We start from the raw sequence: 25,531 nt of genomic DNA on the forward strand, positions 1-25,531 counted from the left end.
ACTATGGGAGGCACCAACTTGGACATGGAAAGTACGAGGCGACAGGAAATTCTAGATAAAAATCGGGAGTGGGCCTTGGAGACACCACTCATATAATGTGGCAAGGATATTATGTTGCCGGATCGTGTCATACGCTTTTCGTAAATAAAAAAAAGACAGACACCAGGTGATGGCGTCTGGAAAAGGCTGTTCGGATGGCAGACTCTAGGGACACAAGATTATCAGTGGTAGAACAACCCTGGCAGAAGCTGCCCTGACATGGAGCCAGTAGGCCACGTGACTCCAGGACCCGACCCAACCCAACTGCCAACACACCATACGTTCCAGCAGCTTACAAAGAACGTTACATCAAGTGGGTTTTTACGGAGTTTGAGCACTGGAATAATGGTGCTCTCCCGCCATTGCGATGGAAAGACGAAATCGCACCAGATGCGATTGCAGATGACGAGGGGATGTCGCTTGTAGTCAGAGGAGAGATGTTTAATCATCTCTGGTCCAGGAGCAGTGTCGGGGCAATGAGCAAGCGCACTGAGGAGCTCCCACTCTGTAAATGGGGCATTATAGGATTCACTGTGGCATGTAGTAAATGAGAGGACTTTCCCTTCCAGCCGTCGTTTGAGAGTGCAAAAGACTGGGAGGGGGGGTAATTCTCCGATGCAGAGGCTCGAGCATAGTGCTCAGCAATCGCGATTGCGTCGGTAGATAACAAGCCATTTATGTTAACACCGGGAACACCTGTTTGGGTCTGGTACCCAAAAACACGTTTGATCTTTGCCCAGACTCGGGAAGTTGACGTACGGCACCCTATGGTCGAGACATATCTCTCCCAGCACTCCTGCTTCCGTCGTTTGATAAGTTGGCGAACGTGAGCACGGAGCCATTTAAAGGCTATGAGGTGCTCCAGGGAAGGATGCTTCTCATGGCGCTGTAGAGCTCGCCGACGTTCCTTAATTGCTTCAGCGACTTCCAGCGACCCTAAAGAGCGAGAGATCATGTTTCCTGCCACAGAAACGATTGTTGTAGTCACCTGCTCAACCATTACATCGTTGTTCCCGTGTGGGGGAGATTCAGCGGTGTCAGCAGAGGCGAACGTTTCCCAGTCCACCTTGTTTAAACGCCATCTGGGCAGGCGTCTGTGGTACTGACGCCAGGGCAGTGACAGGAAGATGGGGAAGTGGTCACTACCACACACGTCGTCATGTGCTCTCCAGTGGATAGATGGAGGAAGTCCTGGGCTGTAGATTGATAAATCAATGGCCGAGTAACTACCTCGAGCCACATTGAAATGTGTGGCGCCCCAGTATTTAAGAGGCAGAGGTTGAACTGAGACAGTAAAGTTTCGACATCTCTGCCTCGGCCAGTAAGCACGGTGCCACCTCACAAGGGGGTTAGGGGCCTTAAAATATCCCAAAAGTAGGAAAGATTTAGGGAGTTGATCAATCAGTGCAGATAATACATTCAGGGGTACTGCTCCATCTGCAAGAAGATATACATTGTAGTTATATCCTGCGTCGTCCTTATTCTGACAGCCACAGCTTCAAGAGGGGTTTGTAGGGGCACAGGTTCACTACAGACTGGGTTTAGGACGTAAACGCAAACTCCACCTGACACTCAATTATAGTCACTATGGTTCCTGTAGTAACCCTTATAGACGTGGACGGCAGGGGTCCGCATTGCCGGGAATCATGTTTCCTGGAGGGCAATGCAGAAAGTAGGTGTAAAGCTTAATAGTTGCTGTAGCTCAGCCAGGCAGTGGAAAAAGCTGCCGCAATTCCACTGAATGATGATGTCATCGTGAGACTGGGAAGGCATGGAACCTTCAATGAGGCAGTTTACGCCTGAGGGTCACCTGCTGCCACCGACATTTTGCCTGAGCAGTCTATATCCATTTTGTCTGAGGGTCTGGCGAGATCTAGGTCCTCAGTGGACGCCAGAATCTCCACCTCATCCGCAGACGCGGAGCTCGGAGGTAGTGGTGGTGTGGGTGCCACAGCAATTCCCTTGGTCTTGGGGACCTTCTTTTTGAATTTCTCTCGCTGAGCCTTGGGTTTCCCTGGCTGTGAGGACTTCACTGATTCAGTGTCCGGGACTGAGGATGAACGTGAAGCCCTGCGACCAGATGCTTTTGGGCTCTTCAGCCAGTGGTGGGTGTCATCTTTCCCACTAGCAGAAACCTGGGAAGGGAGTGACCCAAGGGACCCGTTCCTAGCGAGAGGAGCCAAAGAAGTTGTACGCTTCTCTGTCTTAGAAGTGGTGATGGACGTCCCCGATGGTTGGGGGGGGGGGGGGGGGGTTGCTCCTGAAGTAAGTGGTGCAGGAGCAACAGGGAGGGAAATGCCCCCCACCATCAAGGGGGCAGGTGTAGTCCTCTGGCTCTGAGAGGTGTCTGGGGTTGGCGGAGCTGATGGGGCTAGAACTGTTTTAGCGGTGGTGTAAGACAATGTCATGCGTACAGGATGTAGGTGTTCAAATTTCCTCTTAGCCGCAGTGTAGGTCAGTCATACCAGGGTCTTGTACTCCATCATTTTCCTTTCTTTCTGGCGAATCCTGCAGTCTGATGAGCAAGGCGAATCGTGCTCTCCACAGTTGACACAGATGGGAGGCAGCGAACATGGAGTATTGGGATGTGATGGGCGTCCGCAATCTCAATATGTGACGCTGGAAGTCATATGACCGAATTTCCAACATTTAAAGCTCCACATTGTGGGAGGGATATAGGGTTTTACATCACAGCGGCAGACCATCACCTTGACCTTCTCGGGTAATGTATCACCCTCGAAGGCCAAGATTAAGGTTCCAGTGGCAACCTGATTATCCCTCGGACCCCGGTGGACATGCCATACAAAAACGACACCATGCTGCTCTAAATTGGCGCGCAACTCATCGTCAGACTGCAAAAGAAGGTCCCTGAGAAATATGATACCCTGGACCATATTTAAGCTCTTATGGGGCATCATGGAAACGGAAACATCCCCCAGCCTGTCACAGGTGAGTAGTGCCCGTGACTGGGCAGAGGATGCTGTTTTGATCAAGACCAACCCTGACCGCATTTTGGACAAGCCCTCCACCTCCCCAAACTTGTCCCCTAAATGCTCAACAAAAAACTGAGGCTTCATCGTCCTGTAAGATTCCCCATCACCTCTCGAACATACAACGTACCTGGGCCACTGCCATCCTTAGCCTGACTTTCCTCCTATGGTGTCGCTAGGGAGGGGAACAATTTGAGGTTGTACTTCCGTGCATTGAACTGAGCCTGTGAACACTTAGAGACTGCTGGTGTTTCACCACCATCAAGAGATGATGTACTATGCTTCATAGAGATGATGTACTATGCTTCATCGCGTGTCATCCACCCTGATGCCACACGCTCTGACCAGGGGCCTTCCCCAAGGGCGCCACCCAGCAACAGCTCAGGCCACCTGGCAGGATGGTTATTGCCGGGAGTGCCGATGCCCCGGGGGGTGGGCATCTACCCCTTGGCATACGTGGGAAGTTAATGGCACATACATCAGCAGAGCGATCCCTGTGTGGTCAGGGGGCTACAACCAACAGGGTACATGGCGGCTCCACCACAACGGACTGGCTACCGTGCTGGATATGAGGTGCAACCATGCAAACAAGTCCATTATCATCGTCAGTGTAGAAAACGATACGGCACAGTTGATGGAAAAATACGCACCCAGGAGGGTGACCTCGACCAATAGTTCGAGAATGAGCAGAAGTGCAGATCCAAGTCCACGAAGGATAAGATAGGTCTCAGCGCATGATGGACACGATGCACCATGTAAGGTGCCCCCCCAACTGGCTTCCTCTTCAGAAAAATTCTGAAAAATGGAGGTCAAACCCCACAGGGGACCATCACAAAGGTCAAAACCTGTAAGACTCCTTTTAGTCACCTCTTACAACAGGCAGGAATACGAGCCTATTCTAACACCCAGACCCGCAGGGGGGTTGAAGTCCAGGAAGGAGCCTCTGTGTCCCAGACAAATGCACTCTGGAATAGACAGCTCACGAGGTCTGTACCATACACATACAGGGGACAGGCAAAATAATGTGAACAGTGGTAATAACAGGATGGTTGCGTTTGGTAGTCAACAACACTGGTAATCCACGTGTTACACTGGACTGTGCGTGTTCAGTGCGGATTAACCATCAGTGCAGGTTGTTTACGAGTAGTGCACACTTCATATTTGCATTCAGAGGTCGAGGTCAACGTGCAATAAAAGAACTAAGAGAGTTCCAAAGAGGGCAGATTGTTGGGACCCGATTAGTTGCAGCATCAGTAACCATGACTTCAACTTATGGAATGTTTCAAAGGCAACTTTTTCAACAGTCATGACAGCCTACACAAAACATGGAAAGACATCATCGTGTCAATGTAATATTGGGCGTAAATCAAAACTAAATGATGGAGATCGTCGTACGCTAACACGAATTGTGTCAAAACAACACAAAACTACGGCAGCTAAAGTGAATGCAGAGATCAACAGCCATCTTCGACACACTGTATCTATCGACACTGTCTGCCGAGAACTCCATAAAGTGAATATTTATGGACGAGCTGCTATACCGAAACTATTAGTGATGACAACCGAGCAAAGAAGTGTAAAACATGGTGTCAGGAGCATAAAACCTGGATGGCTTATCAGTGGAAACATGTCATATGGTCTGACGAGTCAACATTTTTATTATTTCCAACGTCGAGCAGGATTTACATATGGAGAACGCCAAAAGAAGCCTAAAATCCCGATTGCTTGATTCCAACGGTTAAGCATGGAGATGGAAATGTGATGGTGTGGGCACCCATATCATGGCATCATTACTCTCAAAGGCCGTGTTACAGCCAACGATTATGTGAACATTTTATGTGATCAGGTGCACCCCGTGATTCAAATGTTCCCGAACAATGATGCCGTATTTCAGGATGATAATACACCCATTCACTCAACCAGGACAGTAGGTTGTGGTATGACGAGCATGCAACTGAACTGCAGCGTCTTTCCTGTCCACCACAATCCCTGGACTCTAACAGTATCAAATCCTCGTGGGCGGTACTGGAGTGCAGACTCTGAAGCATTTCCCGCCTCCCTCATCACTACAGGAGTTAGAAGAGGTTCTGATCAAAGAATGGCATAACATTCCACTGGAGACAATGCAATCATTATATGCCAGTATTCCAAGAAGAATCACAGCAGTATTATGGCCAAATTGGGGTCCAACCCCTTATTAACAAACCATTTCCAAGTAAGACAGGTGTCCACATTATTTTGCCTGTCCCCTGTATATGTATGTCTCTCACGTGCAGACAAAACTTACTTGTCCGCGATAGACAAAGGTCCCGAGTTCGAGTCTCGGCCCGACACACAGTTTTAATCTGCCAGGAAATTTCATATCAGCGCACACTCCGCAGCAGAGTGAAAATCTCATTCTGAAAACTTACTCTCATCACTGAAGATGAGAGAGTGCCATTCCACTCTCCAGTCAACTCTTTCATGACAATAGAGTAGCCATGCTTGGCGATGTGGTGTCAGTGGTAATCTGGCCAGAGGCATATGTGATCATGACCCTGCTGCGCGCATATGGTTCCCAAAGCTCCCTTATGACACACCAGGTGCAACATGTGCCCGGACTTCATCTGTGGATGATGTTCGGTCGACTACCACTGCTGACACAAGTGTCGATCTTGATTGTGTCTGTACTATGTGGATGTCTGGAAACCAGTCTACAAGTGTGGGAATGTTCCACACACCACTGTGACCGGTGAGTGCTATAATCTGTCAACATGTCCTTCCAGCTTTCTGCAGGCCCACAATGTAACCAATATGAAATGATTGAAGCTGTCCAACAGGAGTGCACATTTCTCAGTGGGGCATGGTCGTACTCTAGAATGCATGCTGCAAATACCGACCATCTCTAAACTCAGAACAGTTACTGCCTACAGATCAAAACAAAAGGTGCACAGACAAGCTTCCTGTGCACCCTGTGATTGCCAACGTGCATGACAGATGAATCACTTAAAGACTTCAACCCCTCAGTATGTCCACATTACCCCTCAGTGCCACTGAACGCAATCCTTGAGGGTGTCACATTCTTTTTTCGACAAGGTATATAGTCAGGGTAGAATCTGTGAGAAAAAAATCACTCCCTTTACCATGTAATACATGAAAGAGCTTTAGCGCCATACCCAAAGAATACAAAACAATTGAAAGCCATGTTTGTCATGTTCGGGTTATAACGACGATTTGTGTCAACACAAGCTTTAAGTGGGTTCTGTCTCACTCAGCTTTTAAATAAAAATGTCTCCTGGAACTGACTTGTAGGATGTGAACAGGCTTTCTTGAAGTTAAAGTCAAGGTTAGTTAATAGTCACATTTTATACCATCCACATTTCTAACTATCTTTTTATACGCCAACAGAAACATCAGCATTGGGGTGTTCCAGATGGAATCGACTGAAGGAGGAGACGTCCACAGGATAATTGTATTCGCAAGATGGAGTTAAACACAACAAAAAGAAACTATTGCAATTCCAAATTTTAAGCACTTGCAATCGTCTAGGGTTTCCAGAAGTTCACATGCTACTCGTTAGGGCACCAGACTATTGTAATGACTGTTCAGTTTTTTATAGCAATGCAGACTAATGCATCCACATCTCACAAGCTGGGCTGTATATGTGCAGTAATAAAATTTCGAGATTCGATATGTAAAAGTACGAAACTATATGATTGCTGATACACTGTCTCATGTGCCTGCAGGTTCCTGTAAGGATGATCACACCATATGATTGGTTATCAGGATGGTTTACTAATGTGGTGTTAAAAATGTGCAAGTCATTTGGAAGATACACAGAGAACTTTGCCATGAATAGACTGCAGATGACAATACACTATTAGTAAAGCAAACGTTGAATTCAAAGGGTCATCCAAAGGCAAAAACTTACTATAAACTGCATAAAGGTATATTGTTTAAGAGGTGAAGACCAGGAGTTGTCCTTCCCTGAACATCGTGCACAAAAATTGACTGATTCTGTACACAAAAGTTACGGGCATTTTGGTGCAAAAAAGTATATTGTGAAACTTCAAGAAACTATTATTTTTATTGACCTATGGTACTGCATCTGAAAGAGAGTGTCTGCATGTGAGCAAGTCCACAGAGTACACCCAACAGCTGTACCTATACAAGGTCTGATGCAAAGTATGGAGCCAACAGAGTCAGAGTACCCATGGCTGCGGATCTATCTGGACCACAACATGGGCACAGAGATTGATCATATATGTTTGAAGTGCTACGTACACATTCTGAATATGTAAAGCTGTCTACCATCAAAAAAGCACAGCTTAAGTACCAATAGATAAACCGGAGGGCTATTTTGTTCATACAGTAAAGCCAAGATCTATTCTACCTGATAATGGTATCATTTCATAGCCAACACAATTGAACTTGCATCAGACAGTTGCCAGATTCATCACACCGAAATTTCACCCTACTTTCCACACAGAAGTCCCAGAAAAAGGATTATGGAGGAGATAAACAGATTGTGTAGAACATACTGTAATAAGAGACACACTTAACTCTTCTTTACAAGGAATAATAAACAGTACATAGCCTGAGGCAACACGATTTGCTGAATGTAAATTAATGTTTGATAAAATGCCAGCTACCAACATCAGAGAGGAGGTACTTTTCCCTGTTCTTCAAAGGTTGACAAGAGATGAGATAAAAAGGGAAGTTTGTCAGCAGGTTTATAAGCAAGCATTGCATAGGAAGAAATGACATGATAGGAAGGCAACTAGGTTACAATCTTTAAAATGAATACTTAGTTCTTGTTAACACTAGGGGAGATTATGAAGAACTACGACATTAAAAAAGAATCACTGGTTGTATCATGGCCCATTCATGGTAGAAAGCTCTTCTCATCTTCATGCTTATAAACTGGCACTACTGGTTAGAGAAAATAAACTGAGCTGCCAGGAGCACAGGTGACAGTAGAATGAACTGTGTTATTGATAAAGCGATAACCAGTATCCCTCAATAAAATGTCAAATCAATAACATCAAATTGAAACTATAGACAGCTGAAGGTGTTTTTGATCTGACATTTTATACTCAACAGCCAAGGTCCTGCAACCAACCTGGAAAAAGATGGACTTACAGAAAATATTCCTCAATATTTGTTTGACTGACTACCAGAACAGGCTAAGAGATTTCACTTAAGATATAAGTACCTGAGAAGTGATGAATAATTACATCACATTCTAAAGCTAATTATGATAGCAGGTATTATGGACCAAACACTTCACTGATGTTTGGTTTGTTTTGAGTTGCATACTATTAAAACAGAGCCTCGTGGAGTCTACAGAGTTTTCACAAATAGATTCTAGAAATGTAGTTAAATCAATATTGTTAAGAACAAAATGTCAATACAAGAGATTCACAGAGAAATAATCTCTTATCAAGTTAAATAGCTGAAAGTTGCACATCTGTTGTCTGTATTTCTAGTCAGAAGTTTTCAGAGTAGACATAATGCTAAACTACAGTGGGAGGTGCACCCTGACTGCCAGCTTACTCGACAGAGCATTTTGTTTCTGTGCAGTCTTGGACCCTCTCCAGGCCTCCTCAATGCCGCACTGAATCTGTAAAGGTGGAAGGGGATAAACCATAAACTTTACTTTCTCATGGAGAGTATACCCTTCAAAGGCCAGGATAAAGGCACCAGTATCAATGTGATTGTCCTTAGGATCCTTCTGAACACGCCGAACAAACTGAACACCCCGCCATCCGAGATTGTCTCAAAGTTCCTCATCAGTTTGAAGGATGAGGTCACTGTGAAAAATCACACCTTGAACCATCTTCAGAGACTGGTGGGGGGTTAATGGACACAGGAATTGTACCAAGATGGGTACAGGCACAAAGGGCCACAGACTGGGCAGCTGAAGCAGATTTGATCAGCAACGAACCCGACCGCACCTTGCTCAGGAAGTCCACTTCGCCAAATTTGTCTTCAATGTGTTCCACAAAGAATAAAGGTTTGGTATTGGTGAAAGTGTCCCCATCAGTCCTGGTGCAAACCAGATAGTGGGGGAAAGGCTTTGCCCCTAGCCGACGGGCCTGACCCTCTTCCCGGGGATAGCCATGGAAGGGAACGCCGAAGAGGAAGGAGAAGCAGCACTAGAAGAATCAGTTCCATGCAGAGAGACGGCCGCAGAAGAACAGCCAGAGTTCTGGACCCGTATGCGTTTCATTTGCATAGCGTCTGCCCTGATACCACCCACTCCGATCAGGGGCTCTCCTCACGGGCGCCACCCAGCCACAGCAAGTGCCATCTGGCACGGCAGCCATTGCCGGGAGTTCCGATGCTCCAGGATGACGAGCAACCACTTTGAGGCTTGCATGAGGAGGTCACAGCTCAGGTATCTGAAGTGTGATCCCTATGTGTCTCTGAGGGAGAGAGAGAAAGTCGCTGGTAGATAGCGGAGAGAAGGCCTCGCCTTATGCACACCTCCCACAGGCTGCCTCCAGTGGCCGGCCCATGCTGATAAAGCTGGTACCCGAATTAAACACGAATGTGCGGCAACACCACTCTAGGCGCATATGCACTAGTCACAGGATATAACACAGACCACAATGCATTCTTCTTTGTGTGCTTTCCTACTATGAACAATGTATGAAGAGACTGTGGCATGGAGAAAACATTTAAAATGTCTCTGCTTTTATTGTTGCCAAAAACTTCATCCACATCTTAAAAGACACAAACCATTTCCCAATCTGCCTGCAATTTGTGCCCATCCCACTTCTACCTCATCTCTTGTCAGTCACCACTGATGCCTCCTGCCTCTACACCAATGTTCTTCATTGATACACAATATATCCAGTACAACTTTTCAGCAATCGACACCACTCACAAAAATGAACTTATGTTTCGAATCCTCCACTCCATATTCAATTACATGATTTCCAATCATTTTCACTTTTGTGAGGAGGAGGCAGGCTCTGTCAAACAGTGACAGCCGAGGAAGTGATCACAGGTTGTGCTACTGATACCCATCAAAATGAAACAGCTGCAAAAACATCAGCAGTGGAGAAAACATCAGGCAAGTTAACGCATTCAAAATGTTATAGTAGTTTAAATCCCACACCGCTATGACTTAATTGAATGCAAATATGGAATTTTGTAAAGCTAATAAGGTATATGATTCAATTTGTAGATAACTTAAAAACAAAACAATGGTAGATGTTGATGAAAGTACTAATTGTAGACAGTCAACTGATAATTCATAAATCACATTGTCAATATAACAGAAGCTGGCACACAGGACATGGTAAACATCTCAATGGACTGGAAGAAACTATACATAGTAAGAAAATATTACAGTTGTGAAAGATTGATCAGGCTGCACCAACAATAATGAGTAAACTCTAAATTTCAAAGCAGGGAAACTTCGAACAGTGACGAAGCCCAACTACTGCTGGGCCTGATCAAAACAAACTGGAATGCTACATAGTGCTGAAGACTTGTAAGATGTAAGCAGAGAAGTAGCTGATGTTGGATCTCTCATAGTAGAAACAGAAATCAGTGACGAGTAATGAACAAAAAAGATGCAAAATAAATTTTAGGGTAATAAACTAAAATGTGCAGTATCTAAACATTATGACCACTGCCACCCACAAGACCGAATGCTGCCTGGCAGTGTTGTGGATAAGTGATGCAATAAGGAAAGTCTGTAAGGAGAGCAGAGATGAATGGGGAGTCATTCAAGGATGGAACAAGATGAAAGGAAATCCAATGACATAATCGACTTTGACAAAAAGCAGATTATTGTGGTCCAGTACCAGGAACAAGTATCTTGGAAACAGCAAAGCTGATCAGCTGTTCGTGTGCAACTGTCGGGAGCATTTACGGAAATCGTTTGAAGGACTGTAAGTGTTGGGTACAGTGTTTGCACAGGCAGTGTAGCAGCTGTTTAAGATTCCTGTGAAGCAGTAGCAGTTTGTTTAATACATAGTAATTTAGTTTAGTTTCTGTTTTTCACATACTTCTACCAAGAAGTGAATTGCATAGATTAGTGTTTATTAACTTAAGTTTTTTGTGTAAAGTTTGGTGCATTATCTTCATGTGAGCTGAGTGAAGTGTAAACTAGAGATATCGTAGCAGCACAACTTTGACTGCACCACATGACTTCTTGGGTTACTGTCACATTACTTGTGATATAGGCAAAAATTCAGTAATCATGGATAGGGAATGCATCTGTTGTGTACAGATGCAGGAGGAACTCCCTGCTATACATAAACAGTTGGAAGCCGTGTTGGCCACGGCCAACAGGCTTCAGGCTGCTACCTGCGCTGCATGACATTGGGGCATCTGAGACAAATGCTTTGGTGTCTCTGGAACCTATAGCACCACCTGGCATCTATGGCACTCACGCGCAGGCAAAAGTGAGTGTACTATCTACAATCCATTTTCTCACGATTGGAGGTAGATATACACCTCAGTTTTAAAATACTATCTACTTTTAACATGCAGCAATGTATGACCTGACACGCACCAAATATAAATTCACAGCGACTCCTATTTTTTGTTGCTAACTACCTGCATTTCGTACAGTGGTTTATGTAATTTCGAAATATCACAATAACTATGACCATTAATGAAAAGCTACGCAGTTTACTACGTAGCTGACATATAAGGCTACAAGCAACCAAAGAATCAACATTATTCACCAACTAGTTTTTGCAAAATTATTTGTGAAAGATTGCAGAGCAGCCGATGTGAGCACGATTTTGTTTTGCTGGTGTAAAGTGTCTACCAAAGCAAGCAAATAATATTTTGTACGAATGCATGGTGTCTGTTCTTCCGGACATGTCCAAAAGAACAGACACCACAAATTTATATAATTGATTCATGTTAATAGGCCGCCACCTTCAGTGCATATACACAGTTATATCTGACCTCCTGCAGGAATCTCAAAGTTGCAAGCATGGAGGACACAGACAGGGACTGTGGATAGGGGATGCTTCGGTGGGAGTGTGGGTCGGCTGGGAGGTGTACCAAGATAGTCCATGCCATTGCAATAAACATTGTGTCCAGATGGCGCAGTGGTTTACGCAACTGATTAGTAAGGAGGAGATCCCAGGTTTGAGTCACGGCCCAGTACACTCATCACTGCTGATCCCTCATATAGTCCCGATGCAGCTAACATCAATAATTCCTTCCCTTTCCTTTCTTCCCCCCCCCCCCCTTCCACCTTCATTTACATAAAATAATATTCTGTTCATTCCATTTAGGCAAGTGGCGCCTATACACTGGAGTCGGTGGTGCGACCTGGCTGCCATTGTGTGTTACCCCCATTTTATAACACGGGGATACTCTTCGCACTGTTTCAAGCCACCTCACACTGACCTCTGCTACATGGGTAAGCTGTTTTCCTTGTTTGTGCACTCTACTGTGTGAAAGGATCATATAACAGGTGGGAGAAATTCTACAGAACTCTGCTGGGACATAACAATTAATGTTGACCCATTAGAGAAATCCGAGGAATATTTACATACAGTCGAAGTGAAAATAACATTCGATTCACACTTCCAGCCTATATAATTGAGCTTAGGTAGAAAAATCATGATCTGTATGTGTTACACAAGTAAACAAATTTATAGCTTTTCAAGCATAAACATAGGACAGCTGAAAAATGTTAAAGATAAAATTTTCAAATGTTTAAAAATTGGTGGGAGAAATTCTACATAACTCTGTTAGGACATTATAATTAATCTTGCCCCGTTAGAGGAATCTGAGGAATATTTACATACAGTCAAAGTGAAAATAGCATCAGATTCACACTTCCAGCCTATATATTTGAGCTTAGGTGGAATAATGGATGTGCTACACAAGTAAACACATTTACAGCTGTTCAAGCAAAAATATAAGGCAGCTGAAAAATATTAAAGATAACATTTTCAAATGTTTAAAAATAGGTAGGCAGCAATGACATAGCACAATCTTGTAGCATAAGGAAAGGTTCATTGAAATTAACTGGTAAGTATTGAAAAGTCTCTGTGACTGGGGACAGTGAACAAACACACATTAAACATTATGGCAAATTCATGAAATACCCATACACAGTACAAAACATCTTAAATAAATACTTTTACCTCACCAACAGGCAGTCATTCATTGCAGCACACAATATAGGTTTGCAATAAATGGTACCGTGTTACACCATCCAAATAATGGTCTTACATTGGAACAGGTGAATGAATGTGAGGTATACAAAACAATTCACATATTAAAGAACAAATTCTTGCTGGGATGAGATAGAATGTACTGCAAAGTGTCATAATTAATGAATGTATAAAGGAAATAGTAAACCCACCCAGCCACCACATCAACTGAAACATTAGAGAGAACACCTACCAGAGTTGCTTAAAAATAAGCATCACCACACCAGCACATACATATGGAAACAAGGAAGAAATTTCAAACTACCAACCAATTTCATTTATCCTCACTTTTAGTAAGGTAGGCCTATGTAAAATAGTTATTCTGTCATTACTTCATGCTTACTTCCCACAAAACAAGATACTTGTAAAAACAGAATGCTTTCAGGAAAGATCACAGTATAACTACAGCAGTCCTTGAGCTTCTCCATCAAATAGTCTCCTTGAGCAAGTTCTGCAGGCATATTCTTTGAGCTCTCAAACTCACTTGTTTCAATACAACATGACACGCTGCTTAAGATATTGAAGGCATATAATATCAAGTGTTCATCCATCAGCTACTGTCCATGTACTTAATGAATCACTAACAGTATACAAAGCTTTCATATGAAATGGATAACAAATTACAGATTTTTCAGTCCATCTGTGATACAGGAAACACAGTGTGTTCTCCAAGGTTCAAATGGTTCAAATGGCTCTGAGCACTATGGGACTTAACATCTATGGTCATCAGTCCCCTAGAACTTAGAACTACTTAAACCTAACTAACCTAAGGACATCACACAACACCCAGTCATCACGAGGCAGAGAAAATCCCCTGACCTCGCCGGGAATTGAACCCGGGAACCCGGGCGCGGGAAGCGAGAACACTACCACACGACCACGAGCTGCGGACACCCAAGGTTTAATTCTCAGCCCTTTTCTCTTCTGGTGTACATTAATGATATTGCTCAACCCCACCAATTCACACACAGTAAACTATGCACATGACATCTCTCTTCTGTTTTATATGGAAGACTGTAGTGCCCTAGGATCACTTGTGACTGGTGATGTCACAGATGTAACCTCTTATTTTCTTCAGCAGGGCTTAAACACTAATGTCATGAAATTCCACTTACTTACACTTAAAACAGTCAACTCACATCAAATGGATATGGAGAGTACAGGCAGTATTTCAGCAATGGAAATCACCAACACAAGGTCCTGGGTATCGACCCAGACAAAAACATTTGATGATAAATCATACTAACTTTATACATGGGAAAATTTGCTGTGCCATACTTGCTGAGCCAGTTGCCAAAATACCCCATGGCACAATTTATCCCTATCTTAATTGTTGTGCAAAATTGTGGAGCTGTTTGCAGACAGAAAGTTCAGTAGAATATTGCTACTACAAGAAAAGTTCAATTAGGCTATTGTGTGGATAAGAACACAGTGTGTTCTTTTGTGAATCATGTGTAAAACATAAAACTTTAACTATATATTCCTCGTATTTGTATAGACTGATAACATTTTTGTAAAAAATCAAAGAGAATCAGGCAAATTAATGATGTCCACAGGGAAAATTTGTGAAATATTTATAAAACATCTTGGCCTCCCTATCATTTCTGCCACATAACAAAGACAGGCTATGTAAAACCCACAGAACTGCACATCTACAAATGAGTCTTCTACGAACATATAATACACATTTTTGTAGTGCACTGGTAAATCAAACCTGGTATTAACTGTATATGCAAAGCAATATCGATGTATAGGCATTTCCCAAAGTAGGCATCTCCCAAAGTAGGCATCTCCCAAAGCAGCCATTTGTAGACAAGGAAAACAGATGGCATAACTGTAGGTATTAGAAATTCCTCCTACACACACAAACTTCTCAGTTCTCTACAAGAGCACTACACCAATCCATAGTTTCTAAATTACTATCAAAGCTACAAAGAGATATACAAGAGGGTACTGCTGGCTGCAAAAAATCATTCAATGGCAAAATAATATACACTGAAGAAAATAAAGACATAGTAGTACTGACTGTCGCTAACTATGGAACTGCAAAAGGTGGACACAAAAAGATGAGAGTAAAGTTATAGAAAATTCTCAGGAATTGGCAAATTTTGTAAGTGGTTATTTCTCTGGTATTTCAAAGCAACTGCAATAAAGTCTTCCTAAAACACATGTAACACCTGCAAATGCATTACACTTAAAGCACAGGGATGATTTTTCCCACAGCAGAGCTTGAAGTCAGGAAGACAATACAGAAATTAAAAATTGAGACATCAGCTGGCATAGATGAGATTGAAATGGTTCAAATGGCTCTGAGCACTATGGGACTTAACAGCTGTGGTCATCAGTCCCCTAGAACTTAGAACTATTTAAACCTAACTAACCTAAGGACATCACACACATCCATGCCCGAGGCAGGATTCGAACCTGCGACCGTAGCAGTCGCGCGGTTCCGGACTGAGCGCCTAGAACCGCGAGACCACCGCGGCCGGCGATGAGATTGAGTTCTCTGTTGTAAAGGTGTGTGTCGACAGCATACAAACCTCATAAATAAATATAATAAATGATTTCTTTGGTTCAGAAATTCTTTTATGAGTACCTAAAGCATGCATGACTTAAGCCACAACTAAAGAACAGTAATGCAGAGACTGTAAAAGACCACAGGCCAGTTTCTCTACTGTGACTTTGAATCAATCATGAAAAATAAACTAATGATTACAGGAATAAATAAAACATTTTTGAGGAAGCACAGTTTAGGTTCCAAAGTGCGAGAAGTACAATAGCGGCCATGACAGTTCACAAAAGTGGTACTTGAAGGTCTTGACAAGGATGTTTGTGTTAACTAACATATTCTTACACCTGTCCACAACTTTTGACACTGCTGACCATAAAATTTAACTAAAACTAGAAGCATCACATATAAGAGGAACAGCAAACCAGTGGTTCCTGTTATCTAGAAAATAGGCTGCAAAAGTTAAGATAGTTCAGAGAAAAGACTGTCAGGTAAGAAACATACAAACATAGGTGTGCCAAAGGTTAGTGTATTGGGTACAAATTCTGTTATTAACATATATCAATGAATTTCCACACAGTGTAAGAAATGGAGAAAAAGTTCTCTTTGCCAGTGGCAGCAACATCATAGCATCACAGTTGTCAATAAAATACCACAACTCTTAACAGAAAAGCCACATGAAACGCTCAAGGATGTTTACAGTTGGGCAGTATGTAATAAATACCGGTCAAACATAATGAAAACACACAGCATGCATTTCAGCACAAAGAGGGAAAACAATTGTGTCACATTAAGCATAGATGATAAACATATAGACTGTATGACCAATGCAAAGTTTTGAGGGGTGAATACTGCCTGTCAATTAACATGGAATGAATGCACAATAATCTTAGAAGGGAACCTCCCCATCGCACCCCCCTCAGATTTAGTTATAAGTTGACACAGTGGATAGCCCTTGAAAAACTGAACACAGATCAATCGAGAAAACAGGAAGAAGTTGTGTGGAACTATGAAAAAATAAGCAAAATATACAAACTGAGTAGTCCATGTGCAAGATAGGCAACATCAAGGATAGCGTGAGCGAAGGAGCGCCGTGGTCCCGTGGTTAGCGTGAGCAGCTGCGGAACGAGAGGTCCTTGGTTCAAGTCTTACCTTGACTGAAAATTTGACTTTATTTATTTTCGCAAAGTTATGATCTGTCCATTCGTTCATTGACGTCTCTGTTCACAATAATAAGTTTATTGTCTGTGCTTTGCGACCGCACCGCAAAAGCGTGCGACCGTGCGATTAGTAGATGAAAGGACGTGCCTCTCCAATGGGAACCGAAAACATTTGATCGCGAGGTCATATGTCAACCGATTCCTCCACAGGAAAGCACGTCTGATACATTCTATACAACACTGGTGATGGCATGTGCGTCACATGACAGGAATATGTTGTCGTCCCACCTAACTAGTACACTTGGCGAATGGGTAAAAAGATTCTACCACCTTGCCCAATTTAGGTTTTCTTGTGGATGTGATAATCACTCCCAAAAAGTGATGTAAACATAAGAGTTTGTCACATAAACTGAAAATGAAGAATTAAACTTTTCACTCGAGGGAAGACTTGAACCAAGGACCTCTCGTTCCGCAGCTGCTCACGCTAACCACAGGACCACGGAGCTCCTTCGCTCACGCTATCCTTGATGTGGCCTATCTTGCACATGGACTACTCAGTTTGCATATTTTTTTCATAGTTCCACACAACTTCTTCCTATTTTCTCGATTGATCTTTGTTCAGTTTTTCAAGGCCTATCCACTGTGCCAACTTATAACTAAATCTGAGGGGGGTGCGATGGGGAGGTTCCCTTGTTAGTGAAAAGAATGTCACCAGTATAGTTGTGCTCTTAGTGTTCTACCATCAGTTTCTAACAGCCAATATCTTGTGGTGACAGTTTTCCTATCCACACTCAATTCTTAGCTATGGGATTTTTTACTGGGGGCAATGGCAGAAAGCATGAACACAATTCCCAAACTGCAGAAAAGTACCATAAGAATAAAAAACTCAAAGTAGTAGCTGGGGCCATAGTTAAGAACCATTTTTTTAAAAACTGGATATCCTAACTGGACCAAGTAAGTGCATCTAGTAATCTTATGAGTATTTGAGAAAAAATATTTCCATGTATTTCCCTAATAGTTCTACCAATAATCATGGCAGAAGAGCCAGTCTGGTCTTCCATTTATCAACTGAAAAACAAACAAAGAAATCAAAACAGCAGTCTCTATCTGGAAATAAAACCTGTAAAAATAAATTCCCCTTGAAGATGAAAAATATTACTAAAACACATCTAATTAAAAGCCCACTAAAAATACTTCTTAAGTAATGCACACTACATAATTAAAGATTACTTAGATGATGCAGAATTGGGCTTAGTAATGAAAGGGGGCCAACTACAAAACCTTGTCATATATAAACAGACGATTACAATGTAATGCATCGCAAGCACGTGTGTCAAGGTACATAGCGCATTATAGTAACGTAACTGTGTTTTATGCTATAAGTTATCTGGTGCAAACTGTGTATGATCAGTCCGCCTCGGTAGCGTTACCGCCTGCCATGCAAGGGGGCCCAGGTTCGATTCCCAGCAGGGGTCTGGGTGTTGTGTGTTCTTCATCATCATATTCATCATCACTGCCACGCAAGACGCCAAAGTGGCGTCAACTAAAAGGACTTGCAATACAGCGGCTGAACCCCGAAGGGGATATCCCAGCCAATAAATGCCACATGATCATTTCATTTTGTGTATGATCAGAAGAATATTGTAAATATGGACCAATTGAATGAGGCAGTGAAGTTGTTAAGACACTAACTTCATGTCCGGGAGGATGAAGTTTGCCCTGTCCAGTCATCTTGATTTAACATATCCTAAACCATTTCAGATAAATGACGGAATGGTTTATTAGCAAGGCCACAGATGACCATCCATCCTATCCTCATAACACACACTTGATATTCTGTGTGTATGTATATTAGAGCCATTTATTTTTATTGTATTATGACGACAAATCCTATATCATCCTGATCACTGGATGAATAAATAAAAAAATAGATAGTTATGACCTCCATTTTCCTTATATGCTGTGGTGGTCTTCAGTCCAAATACTGGTTTAAAGAAGTTCTCCTGGATAATCTATCCTAATTTTTCATCTCTACATAACTACTGTACTCTACTACCTACATCTACCTGAACGGGCTTACTGCAGTCGAGCCTTGTTTCCTTCCCCTCCCCTTTCACACACACACACACACACACACACACACACACACACACACACACACACACACACAATTTCCTTCCACGGCCTCACTGAATAGTCCTCGACATGTCAGGATTTATCCTTTTAACCGATCGCTTCTTTGAATCGAGTTGTGCCATAAATTTCTCTTCCCTCCGATTTGATTCAGTACCTCTTCATTAGTTATCCAAAGTCTGCCTTTGTAGCGTAGCAGTAGCATTTCCGCCTATCACACAGGGGGCCCGGGTTCAATTTCTGACAGGGGACTGGGTGTTCATCATCATTGACCCGCAAGTCGCCAAAGTGGTGTCAACTAAAGAGAACTTGCAATACGGCAGCCAAACTCCCCCTGCATGGGGCCTCCCGGCCAACAATGCCACATGCTCATTTCATTTTTCTTTTTAGTTATCCAAAGATATCTGAAGACACACTGATTAGTTTGTTGCCATCCATGCCATAAATGTGTCCTAAGAATTGTGAACCCCTCTTTCTTGTTGATTCTGATAGGCTTTCTATGTTTTGATACATTTTCTTGTCACTTCTTAATATCCAGAATTATTATGTTTACAATAAGTTTTAAGAGCACCTAATATTTTCCTTGGATTCTTCTTCCCAACACACATAATTTTCCAAGTCTATAATTAACTAATAAGCATTTACTTTAATACAGGCAGTTTCACAACTACGTTGTTTTACTTCCTTCTGACCTTTTTATATAAGCATTTGTTTCCTCATTGCATTTTGTCTTTCCTTTCCTTCAGAACCAATTTTTCTAAATCATTTTCTTGAATTGTTTCTCCAAACATCTTAATTTCTTTACCTTTTATATGCAACCAACGTTGTAATAAAATTTTTGAGCATGTTTTATATTTATTACAAACATTGTTTTTTCTGTAAATATTTTTAAGCCTACCATGTTGCTATCCAGGATCAGATTGCATAACTGCAGAATTAGTTAAAAATGGCAGACAGAAATTGGTGGAAGTAGTTCACAAAGTGATAACTAAAGTATGGAACTCAGAGATGATACCTGAAGAGTGGCAGGAGTCGATCTGATCCCAATTTTTAAGAAAGGTTCATACAAAATGGATTGTAGTAATTATAGAGGGATATCGCTATTACCAGTATGTTCCAAAATTTTCTCGAATATTCTACTAAGCAGGCTTACACCATATGCAGATGAAATTATGGGGGATTACCAAGCCGGCTTTCAGAGGCACAGATCAACTATAGACCAAATATTCACCCTGCGTCAAATTTTGGAAAAGAAATTGGAATACAATAAACCAGTTCATAATCTGTTCATAGATTTTACAAAAGCATATGATTCAGTATTGCAGTCAAAACTGTACAGAATTCTTTTGGAACTTGGAATACCAAAGAAGTATGTTAGACTTATAGAAGTGAGTTTGAAAAACACAAAAGGTAGAGTATGCGTGGGGAAATTGGAGTCAGAAGAATTTGTAATAAAGAACGGACTTAAGCAGGGAGATGCCCTGTCTCCGCTACTTTTTAATTTAGTCCTAGAATATATTGTACAAATGGCAGCAGATAATTCAGAGGGTGTGGAGTTAAATGGAAATATTAAGATATTAGGGTAGGCAGATGATCTAAACATCATTAGCGATAGGAAAGAATCTGTAACAGCAAATGCGAATGTGTTAATCAAGGCTAGTGAAGATGTAGGTCTAAGGATAAGTGAAGACAAAACTAAATACCTGGTTACTACTAGAATGCCAACAGCAGTCGATCAGGAAATGTTAAGAGTTGGAGACATGCAGTTTGAAAAAGTGAACACATTTAAGTATCTAGGCGTGGACATCACTTCGAGAAATGAGGTTGAATCCGAACTGAAGAAGAGATTACGGGCGGGAAATGCATGCTACTTCTCACTGAATAGATTACTTTCATCACGGATATTGTCTAGGAATTTAAAGAGGATGGATATGTGTGTGTGTGTGTGTGTGTGTGTGTGTGTGTGTGTGTGTGTGTGTGCGCGCGAGTGTATACCCGTCCTTTTTTCCCCCTAAGGTAAGTCTTTCCACTCCCGGGATTGGAATGACTCCTTACCCTCTCCCTTAAAACCCACTTCCTTTCGTCTTTCCCTCTCCTTCCCTCTTTCCTGATGAGGCAACAGTTTGTTGTGAAAGCTTGAATTTTGTGCGTATGTATGTGTCTGTTTGTGTTTCTATCGACCTGCCAGCGCTTTCGTAGGGTAAGTCACATCATCTTTGTTTTTAAATATAATTTATAAAGATTAGAATATACAAAACTATTATTCTACCAGTTATACTGTATGGGTGTGAGACTTGGTCTCTCACTGTGCAAAATGAAAAGCCGTTTCGAGTATTTGAAAACAAAATTTTGAGGAGAATTTTCGGAGCAAAAAGGGATGACATTAGCGAAGAGTGGAAAAAACTGCATAACAAAGAGGTTCACGAACTCTATTCAAGCCCTGAAATAATCAGTATTATTAAATCACGTAGGCTGCGATGGGCGGGTCACATAGCTCGAATGGGTGAGGACAGGGCAGCGCGCAGAGTGCTGGTAGGGCACCTAGAAGGAAAACGTCCTATGGGGAGACCAAGGCATAGATGGGAGGACAATGTGAAAGCTGATTTGAGGAGCCTAGGTATTGAAGGTGGATGGAAGGAAATAGCCCAAGACAGGGACAGATGGGGAAAATACATTGCTGCGGTAATGGACTCTCGAGTCCGGTATGACAAGTGAGTATAGAGTATAGTACCACGCTGCTATCTCTTCCAGGTGACTTGTACCACTGCATTTGTAAGGCTTTCAGAAAATACAGAAAAATCATCAGTAAATACTAGGCTATTTATTACAACACCTTTACTCTTTCTTCCCAGCATAAGTGGTAATTTTTGTTTTCTTTAAGTTTTTTATTTTAAATTCTCACTGTTTGTTCAAGATGCAATTGAAAAAAAAAGAGGACATACTACTATTGTGCCATGACAAGTCAGCTCTCACAGGTGCACAGTATGAGCAAAGTGCACTGTACACACGTGCAACACTAGTAGCAAAGTCCTTGTGCAAACATTAGCCAGGCCATAGTTAGTGTTGTAAGTGGCAGTTCATACTGTAGTACCTGCACCAACAGACACGCCTACAAACAGCTGCAATTATTCTTGGTGCACCAATATTAAACCATCACCTTGTCTGGCACCTGCCATTATTTTGAAGTTCAGGATTCCTCACTCCTAAATTTTACTTTTGAGATTGTGTTTTTAAGGGTTTCAATATACTACAAAACCCAAACACTATGCTATTATAGTCATTAAAATGTTCCAGTGTCATACTGCAGATTATTGTTCACCTATGACATTTGCAAAATTCATCAATTTCATGACAGCATGCAAATAAAATAAACCCCTGTGTGTATCAGGCTGGACCCCTCTTATGATAATCTTATCATAGAATCCTTCAAGGAGCTTTCTAGGAATCCTGGAACTGTTTACCTTCTTTTCACTATTCACCTCTGTGGTGAAGCATATACATCCTCTTTGACAATCGTGGAAGAGGTTACCGATGCATACTTCAATACAGCCTGTGCAAAATCCATGCACAGACACAGACTGCAGTATTAACCCTTTTTACAGTTTTCACCATTTCTACATTACAAACTCCCAGGAGGGAGAAGATTAAAAAGGGGACAGGTCACTCAGGCCCCAAGATGAGAGGGACCCACCTGTCGTGAGGACAAGGTGAGACAAAGCTCCTTCCCAAGGAACGAACTATTAGGTCCAAAAGCTAGGATAGTGTATGTACTTTTACGTATAATTTGGTAGTGCTGAATATTTCTCTTCAAAGTAAGTAGTGGGTAGCAATTCTGTTCCATAATTTTATAATTTTCCTTTTGATAAGATCAGAAACGGTACTCAATGTGTAAACAACGTAATCAGTGCTGAAACAACCATTGAATAGCTACCAACTGAAAAATTCAAAAAATGTTTTCAAAGCAGTACACTATCATCATACACAGGCCCATGTGCCTATCCACTGGGGTCATCAAATGGTAAGTCTGTTTCTTAAATGGGAAGAGCGCACCTAGTATTCATATGTGCAGTGTTCTTTACATGTCATCCACCAGAACAGAGGCAATTTAAAAAAATAAATAAATAAATAAATAAATTTAAAAAAAAATGAGTTACGGTGTTCCATTAAAGACAAGGTCATTCCCTACACTGAACATGCTTGGATCGAATTAAAGTATGGGGTAGGAAATTACACGTGACTCTTCAAGGAAACATTTACATCAATCACATTAAGCAATTTTAGGGAAATTAGACAAAATCTAAATTTTCATGGCCACGCATGGACTGAAAACCTGCTCTCCAAAATGCAAATCTAGTACCTTAAACTATTGTGCCACTTCTGGTAATATCATGGAACACTTAAGAACAAATCAAGTGTTCAGTGATAAACTAATAATTATTGATGGGGGATATGTACAGAAAATTGAAGGATAAGACAAGAAATAACAGCTACTGGTAGGCACAAGGAACAATACTAGAACAGAAAGCAGCAACATTATACACTTGGGTTTCCCTTTTTTGTCCAAAAAATTATCTCAAGTCTTATAAGACTGCTTACATTGTTATCAGTGCTGTGGATGTCATGCAGATTCTACTACCAGAAATGAACCAAGTTTTGTTGATTTCATTACAAATTATAGCCTTTTTTCTTTACAGTGTCTATGTGTTACAGGCTTATAATGTAGAATTATGATGAATGATTATCACACAAAAGAACATTTTTAGGGTAAAAAGTTCTTGGACTTTCCCCCCATAGTTTGACTAGTAGATCTTTTCATACACATTCTAGAAATGGAACATAATATAAACAACAGAATATTCCCTCAGCTTCACAATTCCACCCACCACATTTTCAATTTCTACTGGCAAACAGAATAGTGTAAATATACAAATATATCAATGACTTTAAGTAGATTTTACAAATTAATCTTAATTTAACATCAAATGTTAAATAATGGTAGCCTCCTAAAGAAATTATCCACACTAAACCTGTCTTACTTCACAACATTTTTCAATAACTTTACTTATAGAAAACACCTGCGGGACCCCAAAGTGACCACACATTGAGATTAAAGTCACTGTTTCTAACACTACATAGTCTTCTGATGCTTATTTCCCCCTCCCCCCAGATGAGTACGCACATTTCGATGTATCTCCTCCTCTATCATTGTACGTATCATTACAAGTAGTGAGGCGACGTAATGCAGAACTGTGAGCAAGTAAACAAATAGTATTGTAATAAACTGCCTTCTGCCATAATAAAGTCTCAGTTCCACACTGTTTAATTTTGTTTAAAACCACCGTGTGTACGGTCCAAAAACGGGGAGGACGTACACATAACAGAACTATTTCAAAGCGGTTACAACGTTTTTAGAAGAGGTATGTCTTAATTACTTTAGCACCAGCATGGCTAAAACCGGACTCTATTGTCACATTGTAGCTAACAAATAAAAACTGACAGTTCATCACTTCTCATTTGAAAACAATGGGTCTCAGCGAAACATTGTCAGATGGATAGTGAAAAGTTGTTCTATGTTTCTTGCGGCTTCGAATTCCCGCGGATTTTGTTGTCATCATGCAACATTTCCTAAATGTGGGGGACAATTTTCTTCTGAAAGGTAATCCATTAAAAAAAGAAATGTAAATCGTGTGACGATCTTTCATCGATGGAAGTCCCAAGCATACATTTTTTTGTTGCTCGCCTAGCACGAGTACCATCTGGCTGCATTCCATTTCATAAATAATGCGCTGAAATACCATACTATGTAACAAACCTGTCTGTGCGATACTGCTTTTCAATAGCCTTAAAACCGAGGACTGCATTTTCCATCACTAAATATAACACTACTATCACATAACAATACTGCACTAAAGCACGTAAAAGAACGCTCATTTCTTTAAACTATCGATATATGGCTCATTTGTTGGTTTTCGTGACGATGTTGGAGTTTCTATTTTTATCGCATTTAAGTACGTTATTCGAGTGCCAAAATATCACATTTCTTTGTATTGTGATCAGTCATAACTAAATTTCGTCTCACGTTTGGGCACCAATATAGCCGGGTAAATTCCTGCAAGTAGCATATCAGTACCACACCAAATTTGTAAAAAGGTCAAGCAGTTGCCTCTTCGAGACAGTTACCTTTATTTTTTTAAAGCGACGAGATGGGCCTGTATAATAAAATGTAGATCGCTAAAATATCGCTTTTGTCACAAGACGGTTGCTTCTTTAACTGAGCATCTCGTCTGCAAACTAGCCCAACAATATTTATTGACAATTCTAGTTTGTCAAACCTTCAATGTATTGAAGCGACCTCACACTATCAACAACATTGAGAAAAATTGAGTTGACAAAGCGATTTTACGAAGTTAAAATGCCGAAAACCCAAAAGAAAGCGTGTTCTGCAGTTATATTAGCTATAGATAGCTTGCAAGCAACAGAAAATAACGAAAAAGACGAAATGGGTCCAAGAATAGTTGA

The 25,531-nt window shown here is 41.5% G+C and overlaps 1 protein-coding gene across 1 annotated transcript in view; it reads right to left on the reverse strand.

Annotated features, from left to right (window-relative positions):
- Positions 1-24,971, reverse strand: part of LOC124555137 (xaa-Pro aminopeptidase 3-like) — a 187,731-nt gene extending 162,760 nt beyond the window's left edge. Inside the window, exon 1 of the mRNA XM_047128948.1 lies at positions 24,825-24,971. Within this exon, the coding sequence (XP_046984904.1) occupies positions 24,825-24,873 (49 nt within the window). The 5' untranslated portion in view covers positions 24,874-24,971. The remainder of the gene's footprint in view (positions 1-24,824) is intronic.
- Between the last annotated feature and the right edge of the window lie 560 nt (positions 24,972-25,531).

Source organism: Schistocerca americana, chromosome X (genome assembly GCF_021461395.2).
Source record: "Schistocerca americana isolate TAMUIC-IGC-003095 chromosome X, iqSchAmer2.1, whole genome shotgun sequence".
NCBI lineage: Eukaryota > Metazoa > Arthropoda > Insecta > Orthoptera > Acrididae > Schistocerca > Schistocerca americana.